Raw genomic sequence first — 12,827 nt, 5'->3', positions numbered from 1 at the left:
AATAAATAAATACAAGTGGAAATGAAAGCAGATATAAAAATAGAATTAAAAAATGAAATATAAATGGAAATAAAAACAATGAAAAATCTAAATAAATAAATAGATAAAAAATAAAAGTACAAATAAATACAAAATAAAATAGAGACTAAAAACTAAAGATACTCTAGTGTAAATATAAAAATATGGAAATAAATACAAAAATATATGAATGATTTAAATATCAATCAAAATGAAATGCGTCATGAAATGCTATTCAAATGAGGGGGCGGTCCTAGGCATGTCTTGGGTTTGACTCTACCGTTGCCTTTTGATGGTAGAGTAAGCAGGTCAGCGAACAAGACAGCATGCATGGAGAGCTCCAGCAATGGACAACTGAATTTATTTCCTCATTTATTTTTATGTTTATTTATTTTTTTTAAATCTTGTTTTTATTTTTGTATTTATTTTACTTTTATATATATATATATATATATATATATATATATATAGTATATTTTTTGTTGTTTTCATTTCTATTTATATTTATTTTTTGTATTTAATTTTTGAATCCTATTTTTTAAACCTGTTTTTATTTTCAATTTAATTTATTTTTATTTTATTTTTTTATTTTGGCATTTTTGGTCCACCGTAAGAGTGAGCCTGAGAGTGCAGTACACGCATTGATTTTTGGTGTCAGTATGTACCTTCATGACACTGGGGTTGGTACAGGCAGCAGAACACTGAGATTCACTGATCAAGTTGGGCTCGGAGTTTGTACTGCAGAGACACTCCTGACTCGCGCCCAGGCCGCCATAGCGTTGCGACGCAGCGAAGCACATGCTGTTACACTGTTCACGCGTGAAGTTGCCCGGCGTGTAGGACGAGAAGATGACAAGTTCGCGCCGTCCTCCTCCTCCACTGCTGTTGTCCTCAAGACAAGCGGCGTAATTCAGACCTGGAAAAAAGACAAGGGATTGAATACTTTGGGCATTAGTTTCGTGCCTAGCGCAAGTTTAGCACAAAGCTCTGTCTAATTGTATGTATGGGTGGACTTTTCTTTCTTATGGTATTTTGTTACACTAGTAACTAATAACAAGACAAAGTGAAATTTCTGCAGAAATTCAGTGGGAATGCTGAAAGCTGAATGCTAATAAAATATTTCCCAAGCAAGATTTGAACCAACACACTTGCATGTCTCCGTAACGCCAGGCAAGTATTTAACATGTGAGCCAACTTGGCTTGTTGAAAATCATGGCTAATGGCCTATTTATATGTAAAAGTGTTATCTGAACGTACCCTCCATTCATTTAGATGGAAAAATGGAACTAATGATATCCAATGGAAAAATGCAAAAAATAAAATTTAAATTCACGCAATAGCACCAACTAGGTATGCAGTACCCGCCATTCATTTAAGATGGAAAAATAGAACTAAGTTGGTATGCGTGTAATCACTTATTACATGGCATAATTGCCATGGATACATTTGCAATGTACAGTCGGAGGTGCGAGGTGTGAACCCACGACCTCCTGGTTACTGGACAATGCATTCCACCACGTGCGCCACTAAGCAGTATCACAGCGCTGGTAATGATGAGAGAAGTTGTATGTATGGAAGTGGGCGTGGAAAGTGGAACTTAGAAAAAGTTCAATGTCAGTCCCATTGAAAATGAATGGGGAAAAGTTGATATTTAACATTAAATTGTGTGAATACTGTAAGTACTGTGAAATCAGATGGCGTGAATTTTTTAAGAAAGTTGAAATTTGAACGGTGTAAATCGGAAGTATTATGTGGGAGTTATTACAGGGCAAAAAAGTGTGGTAGAATAAAAAGCTAAATAACATATGTGTAGAACTTTCCTGCAATGTAAAACATTTTTCCGTTTCAAAGTGATGTGCCAATTTAATTTACAGTATTATGTAGTGCATAAATTTGTGTCCACATATATTTAAATGATATTATTTGTGTACCGAGTTCCGGTCGTAGTTAATTATGGATGACTTGCACCTGTGTGTATGGGGTGGGCGGGGCACTCTATATATGGTATCTAAGTCGAGCTGGCTTGTTGAATGTCAGGACCGGGACGCCTCGACGGTTTGCGACCTACCGCTACTATTGCTAACAGTACCACTACTATTGCTAACACTACCGCTACTATTGCTAACAGTACCACTACTATTGCTAACACTACCACTACTACTACTGCTACTAACTAGCTAACGCTGAGTACAGCGAACGCGTATGTGAGGTATTGTCTGAGTGCGTTGATGTGTGCGTGTGCGAAATAATAGAATAAACGGTTGAGTTGTATCCGCCGTGCCTGTCCTGTCTATCCTTCCAGAGGGAGTTAGTTAAACGTAAAGAGAGTTTAATTAAAAAACTGGACAATATGTGCTTTCAGCATTCCCACAACTAGATAAACTGCGATATAGCAGGGGAAGCTGTAGTGAGTTTAAACGAGTAGGAATGCCAGCTGGCCAGTAGTCACAATCAAAATCCATCAGTTGCCTTTATATGTCTTATATGCTAATAAAGTTAAATCCTTCAATTTAAAAAACAAACAAACAGACACTTGGCTTAAAAAGAAAGACAGGAAGCTTCCATTTATTGCTTAGCTCTGTAAATGCTGCATCTTGTATTTTTGAGTGTTATCGTTTCGTACCGCAGGTGTGCTCTCTGACGGTGAGGAGAGGGTGGTCATGGACCTCAGGAGGTTGGTTGCAGAGCATGGCATCAGGCCGGCGAACTTGAACCCCTTTCTCCTGCAGCCAGTTGACCAAGTGGAAGAGCTTGCAGTCGCACTCGAAGGGGTTACTGCTTAGATCACTGTATGATAAAAGACATGGACACAGAAGAACGACAAGATTTGATCATATCTAATCATGCCACAATAATGCACTGGCAAGGCTGTTGTCTAACTGTGCGACAAGAAGGCCATGGTGATTAAATTCTTTTACAAGAAAGGTTTCGATAATCAGTGTCTAAACACAGTTAAAAATGACAAGAATGATGATGCCCTGGAGAGCGGCGCCTCCATTCCATTGAGAAATATTAATACAATACATTGATGATATAATTTTAAAAATAAAGTGTCATACACAGTATAAAGAGTGTTTTATATTCAACAATATAATGTTATACAGCTTTCGTTAAAAGCTGTGAGGAACATGAACAGGAAATTAATATATTCTTCTTCATTTGCATGTTCCCCCCCATGATTGCATGGGTTCTCGCTCAGTCCAAAAATATGGTAATAATAGACTGAAGACTCTAAATTGCCTGTAGGTGTGAATGTGACAGTGACTGCTTGGTTGTCTCTATGTGTCCGTTCTGTGATTGACTGGTAACATTGTGTGTGTGTTTTTGAAGATACCATTGCAGTGAATGAGTATCTTGCTGGGAAAAAAAAAAAAAAAAGTACGGCTACATTTATAAATAGAAGTACAGGAGGTATAGCAAACTAGAATTGCGGCTACTTACATTAGTGTTAAATTGCACCGGTCGTCACATATTCTTTCTTCTATCTTGGTGATTTGGTTGTTGCTCAAATCACTGTAAGAAACAAGGCAGACAAATGTTGACATCAGGAATAAAAATATCCAATTTCTGGTTAGGACCATCTTTTCATCTTCAATGCCAGCATATTATTTTCAGAAAGACAATCATTAAAGTGTAATAGTAACAATTTTAGAGCCTTTTGACTGATTTTAAGACGCACAAAATATTGTGTTCTATGATTACTTATACTGCACAGCAAATATACACAATGAAAAGGCTCACTTCTTTCTTTTAGAAAAAAAAAGTTTGATTCTACCTTTTTCATTCTCTAATAATCAGCATTTGGTACATCTGTAAATTTTAAGAAATTAAACCGTTTTGACCAATATCAAGAGAAAAAAAGTGTTTTGTGCGAACAAACATATCAAGCAGAACTGCAACTTTCTGCTAATATCTTTGCTGTCATAACACCTCACCAGAATGGCTTGCCAGCTGTTAGTGGCTGTTCACGTGACGTCCTTCTTGTCCTCGTCATATTTCCAAAATTGTTGTGCTTTTTCATTTTTGACACTCACATGGTACTTTCAGCTAACACTTATCTCTGTGAATTCTGTACACATATATGTTGCCCATTGGAGTGTATGCAGATTGTCTGACTAAAAGTCTGTTGACTGACACGCGGCTGCTATGACACTGTGAACAGGTGGCTTGCAGAGGTAACATTACATTTAAAAAGATGCACCGATACCCTCAGCTGGCAGTTTGGCTCATTGCCACTCCTCAAGAACTTTTAAGAGGGAACAGTATAAAACCCAAACAAAAAGTGATCAAACGACATTACTCATACTTGGCATTGAATGTTTTGATTCTAATGAACAACTTACCGGTAAGTCATTTTTGGCATTGAGAGTTAAAGGGATAATGTGTGTTTAGCACTATCTAGTGGTGAACTAATCATATACTGTATTTTAAAAACCCACTATTAATTTCAATAATGTGCAAAAAAATATGCTCTATCATATAAATATACATTTATATATACATATAATATAATCGTAAGTCTAATCATGCAGCTTGTCTCCATCTGCTTAGCTTTTGCTAGCTTCTCCCGCTAGACACGCTTGTTAGCTAATCCAGCTAGTTCTTGCTATAGCTGCTCTTTTTTTAGCTGCTCACGCTAGCTCTTTCTCGCTCACTCACTCCAAAATTATAATTGGTAGTAATTGCTGATAGGCTTGATAAGTGCGGCCTGTCTGAAACATCGTAGTAGTGACTATGCTTCATAATCATTCCATTTGTTCACCACTAAATGGCACTACATTCTATGACCATGAAATATTAGCAACCAAGGAGCACATAGTGGGGCTGCAAGTGAGAAAGCAGGTCATTTAGTCTGATGGATTATTTATTTATTTATTTATTTTTCATTTTGGTTAGCCTTCTGACTGTCACGCTAATACGGGTGCGTGTTGCCCATTGTGCGCTGCTTTAGCTGCAGTTTACTGCCGCTCCATCTGCCTTTTTGCTTCTCTGCTGTGAGCCTCAAAAACCCAACATGTTCCGCCAAGTGTTTGTTCTTCAAAAGTTGTATTAAATTTGTTTGTTTTCAAGCTTTTTAATGTGTTCTCCCTGAGGTATCTTTTAGTGGCATGTGCTGCGGAATGCAAACTTAATATCATTCTCAAATCGCATAAAAGTTCCACATGAAAGATATGACTGCTGTTGCCTCATGCCATGTGAAGGAAAGAGGGGACACTATTCAGTCTGATATTATGACATTAGAAAATTAAGCAGTAGGACAGATACACGTGTTAGCAATTACTGTTCAATCCAGGTAGAAGTGAGAGCAAGCTTTCTTCTACTGTTTCAAATACTTGGCATTATGCTATTTTTTTCTGCTTGTATATCATTAAACTCAGAAATGCTAAACTACTTTATACATGAACATTCTAAAGGTCAGCCTATATGTATGATACAAATAATACAAACACTAAGATGTTAATCATGCTTCTCCTTCATGCCAATAAACTATAATTACAAATGGATGACATTATCACTGGGAATAATTGATTAAAATTGTCATAATGTCAAACGTGTGTGACTGTTCATTCATGTGAAATATCAGGCGAACATGAATGTCAGTGCAGAATTAAAAAATATTTTAAACAGTCTCTCTAGTCACATCAGAAAAGGCAAAAAAAAACAAACAAATTTTTATAGCCTAATGATTCACATTGGTCAAACTGTTAGGTTAGTTTCACTTGTCTTGTAACCATCACAAGCCAAAAAAAAAAAGACAATTTATGTTGCATTTCCTAAAAATGAAAGAACTAAACTATTAATGTTTTAGTTTAAATTTTATTATTCCTGATCAGACAAAATATACACAGTTTTTTTGCATTTTGTTCCCTTACTGTACCAAATGTGAACCCAACAGTGGCTTTAAAACCAAGTATGAAGCAAAGTAGCAAACTACGATTTTTGGCGCAGTTACTCGCCTAGCAACAAGACATTTCTGTGGTTTCACTCTTATAACTACCCCCCTGAGGACAACCTTAAGTACAAAAAGGCCAACCATAAAAACAAGTGTGACACTCTGCTCTACTGAGATACTGCAGCTGTATAATATATGTATGTACCCAATCGGGGTGTGAATTGCCTCGTACCTGGCGATTCGATTCATAGGTCACGATTCGATTCGATACCGATTAATCCCGATATGAATTTACAAGTCGATTGTTGCGACTTTTTACTCAAATTTAGAAAATACCATTCAGTAAACTTGTACATGCACACTGTAAGATTTGTATGAAAATGAAATTTTTTATTGATCTGAATCTTCAGTCAGTGAGCCACTGTATTTAACAAACGGGTTGTAACCTTTTTCATGTGTGAACAGCATTGAAACAAAAATATTAAGGCTTAATGTTCCATTAATATAACATTCTTCCATACTGACGGTGTGAAAGTTCGACATTTTGTTGAATATTTTTCCATCAAAAAAGGATGTTAAAAAATCGATTCGGCTGCCTATTGAATCGATTCGAGAATTGCGTGCTGTAGTATCGCGATATATTGCCGAATCGATTTTTTTTAACACCCCTAGTACCCAAATAGTTATTAGCTTTCATCTCATGTATAGAGGTACTAAATAGGGCTGAATAGGCTGAATGATTAATTGCATTTGCAAAACAATTGTGAGTTGTGCCAAGCAGGCAGGGATTGACATTAACACTGCTGAAAGCCTGCCGCACACTGCCGCGCAGGATCGTGTCATTTTTTTGATTTTTTTTTTTTTGGTCTCACAAGACCTTGAGGCAAATATCTAAACATGTTTCATCTTTTCACCTCATGAGGTAAAAAAAATAATAATAATCTTATGCATGCTTCTTGAGCGTAATTAGGGATAAGTTGGTCTGATTTCATGAATATAATTTAATACAGAATATGTTACACCTCAATTTATGAGGCTGCTGCCACTTGTACTGCCTACTGGCCCGTATCCATTTCAAGCTAAACATTATCTTTGTCATGGCAGAATTTTTGGCACAGATCCAATAATAGTTATACATAGTCCAGCCTAGTCTGTATAAACAGCCCAAATGCATGTATGTATGCCAGCAAACGATCGCTACGTACAAGTCTCCTGCAGAGTTCAGCCTGTTACATACATGGCAGCTTCTGCTTCATCAAGAACACCCGACATCCACTCATATTTTTGTTTCTGGCTAGTTGGGTGCTACGGTGACACTTCTCATGCCTGTAATGTGTTTTTTCCCCAACCTTTAGTTATTTGTCTGTTTATAAAAATCTTGAACCAGTCACAGAAAATCAGTTTTGGACAAACCACCTTTAAAAATGATCCAATCAAAGCTGTAAACTGTGTTGTCTTGTCTGCAGCAGACGTTATGCAGTTACGTGTATGTTGTACTAACTACTAACTCTTTTCTTTTAATCCACCAAACATTTATTTCACTCCTCTTAGCCTTTCTTGCTCATACTTCTTTCCAGCCTTTAACCCAGCACGCTACATAATGGGGCCGTTGTTGTGGTGGTTTTGGATGGAGCTAATGGAAACCACCAGAGCCCTCCTTCATCACAAACATTTTTTTCAATTGGTGGAAGAAATAAAGAAGTGGAAGAAATAAGGTAATGAATGGAATAAGAGAGAGGATGGACAGACGGGGAGGGTAAGCTGTAATTTAACTTAATCATGGTTTGATTAGTGTGTAAGGGTGGTTTATTATTTGTGAGCAAATACTTTTTTTTTTTTTCCCAGTATATTCCAGGGCAACAGTCCTACTTTTTGTGCACCACAGACTAGTTTCACATGAAGACATATTTTGACGGACATAGAAGCAAATTATATACAATCCACCACTACACTGATTGTAGTTGTTGTGCTTCACTTGTTTCTCTTTAACGAGGTAATCTTAAAAATAAAAAATAAAAAAAAAATAAAAAAAACCTCCCAAAAGCTATTTTTAATGCAGGGAGCTTGAGCTCCATGTGCCAAAGCAATTCTCAATTCTATAATTTTAACATTCAAACCTCCAAATGAGTGTTTTGTTTTGTTTTTCAAATTATTTTTGCTAGCTCATGGACTTGTTTTTTCCTGTACCATGGGACCAAGATGAACGTTTTCACAGACGCCCATGTTTTATGTATCTCCTCTTATGCTCCCAAAGACGTATAAATACATTCTATTTTAAATATATTAAGTGTCCCAAAGATGTCTTTATCAGATTTTTTTTTATGCTAGCCTTTTTGATGCAGACTCTCAACTGCAGAGAACAGGTAAAAAAATGGTAGTCATTACAAAAACGGTCAGCAGGTGGCAGCAGAGTATAGTAGATTAACCAGGGCCATGATGAAAACAAGCTGTTTCCCCACAATTCTAAGCAGACTTGTGAATAATGATTCTCATGCTAATTGATGCACAACGGGAACAGACAGAAATATACTTTTTTTCTAATGAAAGAAGAGACTATAATCTTTCTTTTGGTAGGTTCCATGTTCGTATAGCAACAGAACACAATATTCTGTGGGCCTTGCAAAATCAGTCAAAATCCAGTAAAAGAGCCGGGAGCGAACTGGGTTGCTTCAGTAAAAATGGCTGCGAGTGAATGAGTTAATGATGATCACTTGACGTTGTACTCACAGGACTGACAAAGGCCCACAGCAGAATACTCCTCTGGGCAGAATCACAATCTTGTTACCTTGTAGATATCTGTAAAATGGAGCGCTATGTGATTGACTGAATGGTTGCGCAGATGATGTCACAGACACAAAAACAGGGTTGTTTGTACTCACAGCTCTCGAAGACCAGGGAGTCGATTTAGCAGAGTTGTATCAAGAGATGAGATGTGATTCTTAGATAGATCTCTGTGGGGGGAAAAAAAACATCAAATGGACTATAAAAAAAATATAGACAAACTATACTTTCTATGCTGTACATACGACATTTTCAGAATTAGACTGAGAACTGTGGTGCTTGGAAAATGGAACAAAGTGAGAGAAGACGCTATTGCGGACATAGCTTATATTAAAGGGTAAGCCAAGTAAAAAAACAAAAACAAAAACAAAAAAAAAACAATAATATTTTGTATGCGCCCCCACCAGTCTAAAAACAGTGTTCTGATTAATATTGTGTTTGAGGAATATGAATTAAGCAGAAAAATCCACCTGTCTTTACCCATCTTAGGGGGCGGCAATTTTGCTACTTGTTGTCGACTGAAAATTACATCACAGCGCATAGCCGTAGAGGGTCCAACTTGTGAACATCACATGACCCAGAAAACAGGTGAGCCATGACGGTTGTTGCATCATACCCTCTCGAACTAAGCCGTGCCATATCGAACCAAATCGGTAATCCCACTGAATGGAACCGAGTCAAATCATTACACTTTAAAATAAATCGTCCTTGAATCACATCACACTTTATTGGTCTATTTGACTGCTTTACAATACTTTGTCCTTGTATTTGTTTTACTTACAACAAAGAGAATAACAGGCAAAAATTGACTGATTTTCCACATGGTTGGGGGTTTGAACGTAACATATAAAAATAAATACCGGTAAATACAAATTAGCTGATTTTGAATCTGAATCATTCTGATTATTGACTACTTCAAAAGAGCTAATATTGGACAAATATGTCAGGCCCTAATAATACCATTATTAAAGGTCATTTGAACACGTTTCTTAATTCAGAAATGTTTATCCAAACTAGTTCCCAAGAAGTAGCTTACAGCTTCATTTAGGTCTGTGACCCGTGCTGCAGAGAATCATTTCAAGCTACACTTGAGGTAGAAAAGCTTGAAATCAAGTTGTCTATGTTTGGTCACACCAACACCCAAAGCAGCATGAAAAATTAAAAACACTTGTGTCAAACGCATGGCACACGAAAGCATGTATTTACATAGATAGATAGATAGATAGACAGATAGACAGATAGGTAGGTAGGCAATCTATCGTGATATTACAACGTGCAATTCTTGTATTGATTCAATATGAGGCCGAATCGATATTTAAAAAATCAATTTTTGATGGAAATACTCAACAAAAAGTGTTACTTAGGACTAGGGTTCACACTTTAAGCATGGAAGAATGTTATGTTAATGGAACATTAAGACTTAATATTTTATTTTAATGCTGTTCAAACATGAAACAGATTGCAACCTGTTTGTTAAATACAGTGATGAAGTTTCAGTTAAATACATCAATCAATCAATCAAACTTTATTTATATAGCACTTTTCATCCATTCAAATGCAACTCAAAGTGCTGAACAAATAAAACATCCACAATACAGTAAAAAGAAAAAGCCACCCCTCCCCATGATCGTACCCACAGACACATATACAAACCACAACATGCCAGGGCACAGAAGAACCCTGTAAGGAAAGGCAACCAGGAGGAGTTCATCCACACTGAGAGGGATGGTGGCCAACATTATCAAATTGTACAGTGTACATGTACAAGTTTACTGATTAGTATTTTCTAAATTTGAGTTAAAAAAAAATGCAATAATCGACTTACAGATTTGTATCGGGATCGAACAGTGACCTGTGAATCGTGATACGGATTGAATCGCCAGATACTAGGCAATTCACACCACTACTAACAGGATATTTTATTGTACAATAATATTGTGGTAGCTTTATTTCATTCATATTTGATAACATTTTTTTAAGCATAAAGAGCTTGATACTGCCATAATCAGGTTGTCCCAATTGCTTTCGCCATTACATACTCAGATCACAGCTTATTTTACACTAGCGCTTGTTACACTTATGTCATTTTAGTTAGTATTTTACGCTCCTAAACACAAAATCCAAAATGTCTTCACACTTTACCACATTGTGCTACGATGTCATCGCACTAACCCGAGCTTGGCGTTCATTCCGTTCGTCGATTCATCATGACAAAGGAAGTGAGAGGAGCCGAACCTTTGCCAACACAAACAAGGAGGGCCCGCGTGGAACACACTTGAGTGACTTCAGCTTGTTTGGGGCTTCGCAGTAAAGCCCGAGCCGCACGTGAGGTCAGTGAAACAAAGAGGAAAGAATAGACTGAGCCCGAGGTTGTGGGAGGACATGGAGAGCGATTGCAAGACAACAGGTTGCTGCTGCTGCCGCTGGCTTCAAGTTACATGATTAACGAATAAAGAGCACTTTGTGCCTAACATGTTCCATCCTCGTTATGCGCACAGTAGACACTAATATCACCTCCGGGGGTATTAAAAAACAACTTGCAAATGAGAGTTGGAGTGTATGGGAACGCTCCCCGTGCTCACTCTCTTTCTAGTGTGTGTGAACCGAGCAGGACGCCCATTCCCAAAAGGAAACATCTGTACATTCCAGACTAGCTGTGTAAGATGGAGAGCAAGAGAGCCTTCTCCTCTGCTAAAGTCATCAGCAGATAAAACGAGGGAGCACAAAAGACGCCTGATCGACGAGCTGATAGTTTGCACATTAGGCTGACACCTCGCCTTATGTAACAGGTGTGCGCATTTAAATCGGCTCCGAATATGGAACGTACTTTTCTTTCGCACCTTCTGCTCACGGCAAAACGAGACATGACGAGCAGAGCGTGTTTATCATAACCATATAACGTGACCTTCACCATGTCTATTAGCAACAAGCTCCCGTTCTCTCCGCTACCTTTCGTCGCACGTGGTTTTAATTAGACGCGCGCACACACGGCAAAGGCACACTCCAGCTATAGTGCTGCTCACAAACACCCACAGCACACATATGGTTCTGTTTTACTAACGGTGTGGCCAATGATCTAACCACTCCTTATATGGCCTGTCTGGTGCCACTTATTCTGAGCTGGTGGATGGGAGCGCTGACACACACACACACATAGAGGAAAGAATATGAATAATGGAAAAGCTACAAGTCCACAAAAAGAAAGGAGACTTCTCCTGGTGATAGTAACGGGAGTTTAAATAGAAGAAAGTCTTGAATATGTGCAGTCGGTCTGGTCATATAAGAGATCTGATTTTCTGCATCAGGGTGGCAGAGTGGTCAAAGTCTCCAAGAGTGGAGACCGGCGCTCCACTAACCCACTAAACACAGACCGCTCTGTGGTCGCTTTCATCCCTCTTTGCCTCTGCTGCTTGCCTCACCCTTTCTTTCTGCCCTCCTTGTTTTTTCGTGTGCCTGTTGCTTCAAGGCACTTAATAAATGTGACATTCAAATAGGCCTGGGCGAATCGGATAAAATGATAATCACGATTATTTTTGAATGATTTTGAAATCTTGATTAAATAAATGATTATTCATTGCTTTCAAAACTTTGTATTTATTTAACTACTAAAACTACACAAAACACGTTATTGATTCTTTAACACTATTACCGGTATTTTTGTGAAAATTGCATCTTTGCACACATTCAAAACCTAAATAAGCATAAATGTGTGTATGGGTTCTAGTACTGTCACTATCGGCTATTTTTACAATCAATTATTGAATTGATTAATCGACTAATCTGATTCATTTGAATTTTGCATTATAGTATTCGTATAGTGATTAATTAAAAAAAAAAAGGAGGGATTGATGTTGTACTATATTACCGGTTTACCGGTTTCCAAAGTAAAAACAGATGTTTGAAAATGTCTTATTTTGATTAAACACAGAAGATAATCAGTCTTCTTTCATGAAGGACTACAGAAATCCATCCATTTTCTTGACCGCTTATTCCACACAAGGGTCCAGGGGGGTGCTGGAGCCTATCTCAGCTGGCTCTGGGCAGTAGGCGGGGGACACCCTGGACTGGTTGCCAGCCAATCGCAGGGCACACAGAGACGAACAACCATCCACACTCACAAGCACACCTAGGGACA

The 12,827-nt window shown here is 37.8% G+C and overlaps 1 protein-coding gene across 2 annotated transcripts in view; it reads right to left on the bottom strand.

The window, feature by feature from the left end:
* Positions 1–12,827, bottom strand: part of pkd1a (polycystic kidney disease 1a) — a 68,615-nt gene that overhangs the window by 45,523 nt on the left and 10,265 nt on the right. For both annotated transcript variants that reach the window (XM_077525641.1, XM_077525642.1), the window contains exons 2-6: positions 8,791–8,862; positions 8,639–8,707; positions 3,460–3,531; positions 2,642–2,805; positions 684–934 (exon numbers count right to left, since the gene is read on the bottom strand). In XM_077525641.1, the coding sequence (XP_077381767.1) occupies positions 684–934; positions 2,642–2,805; positions 3,460–3,531; positions 8,639–8,707; positions 8,791–8,862 (628 nt within the window). The remainder of the gene's footprint in view (positions 1–683; positions 935–2,641; positions 2,806–3,459; positions 3,532–8,638; positions 8,708–8,790; positions 8,863–12,827) is intronic.

This window comes from Festucalex cinctus, chromosome 6 (assembly GCF_051991245.1).
Source record: "Festucalex cinctus isolate MCC-2025b chromosome 6, RoL_Fcin_1.0, whole genome shotgun sequence".
NCBI lineage: Eukaryota > Metazoa > Chordata > Actinopteri > Syngnathiformes > Syngnathidae > Festucalex > Festucalex cinctus.
This window is presented reverse-complemented; position numbering and strand designations above follow the sequence as displayed.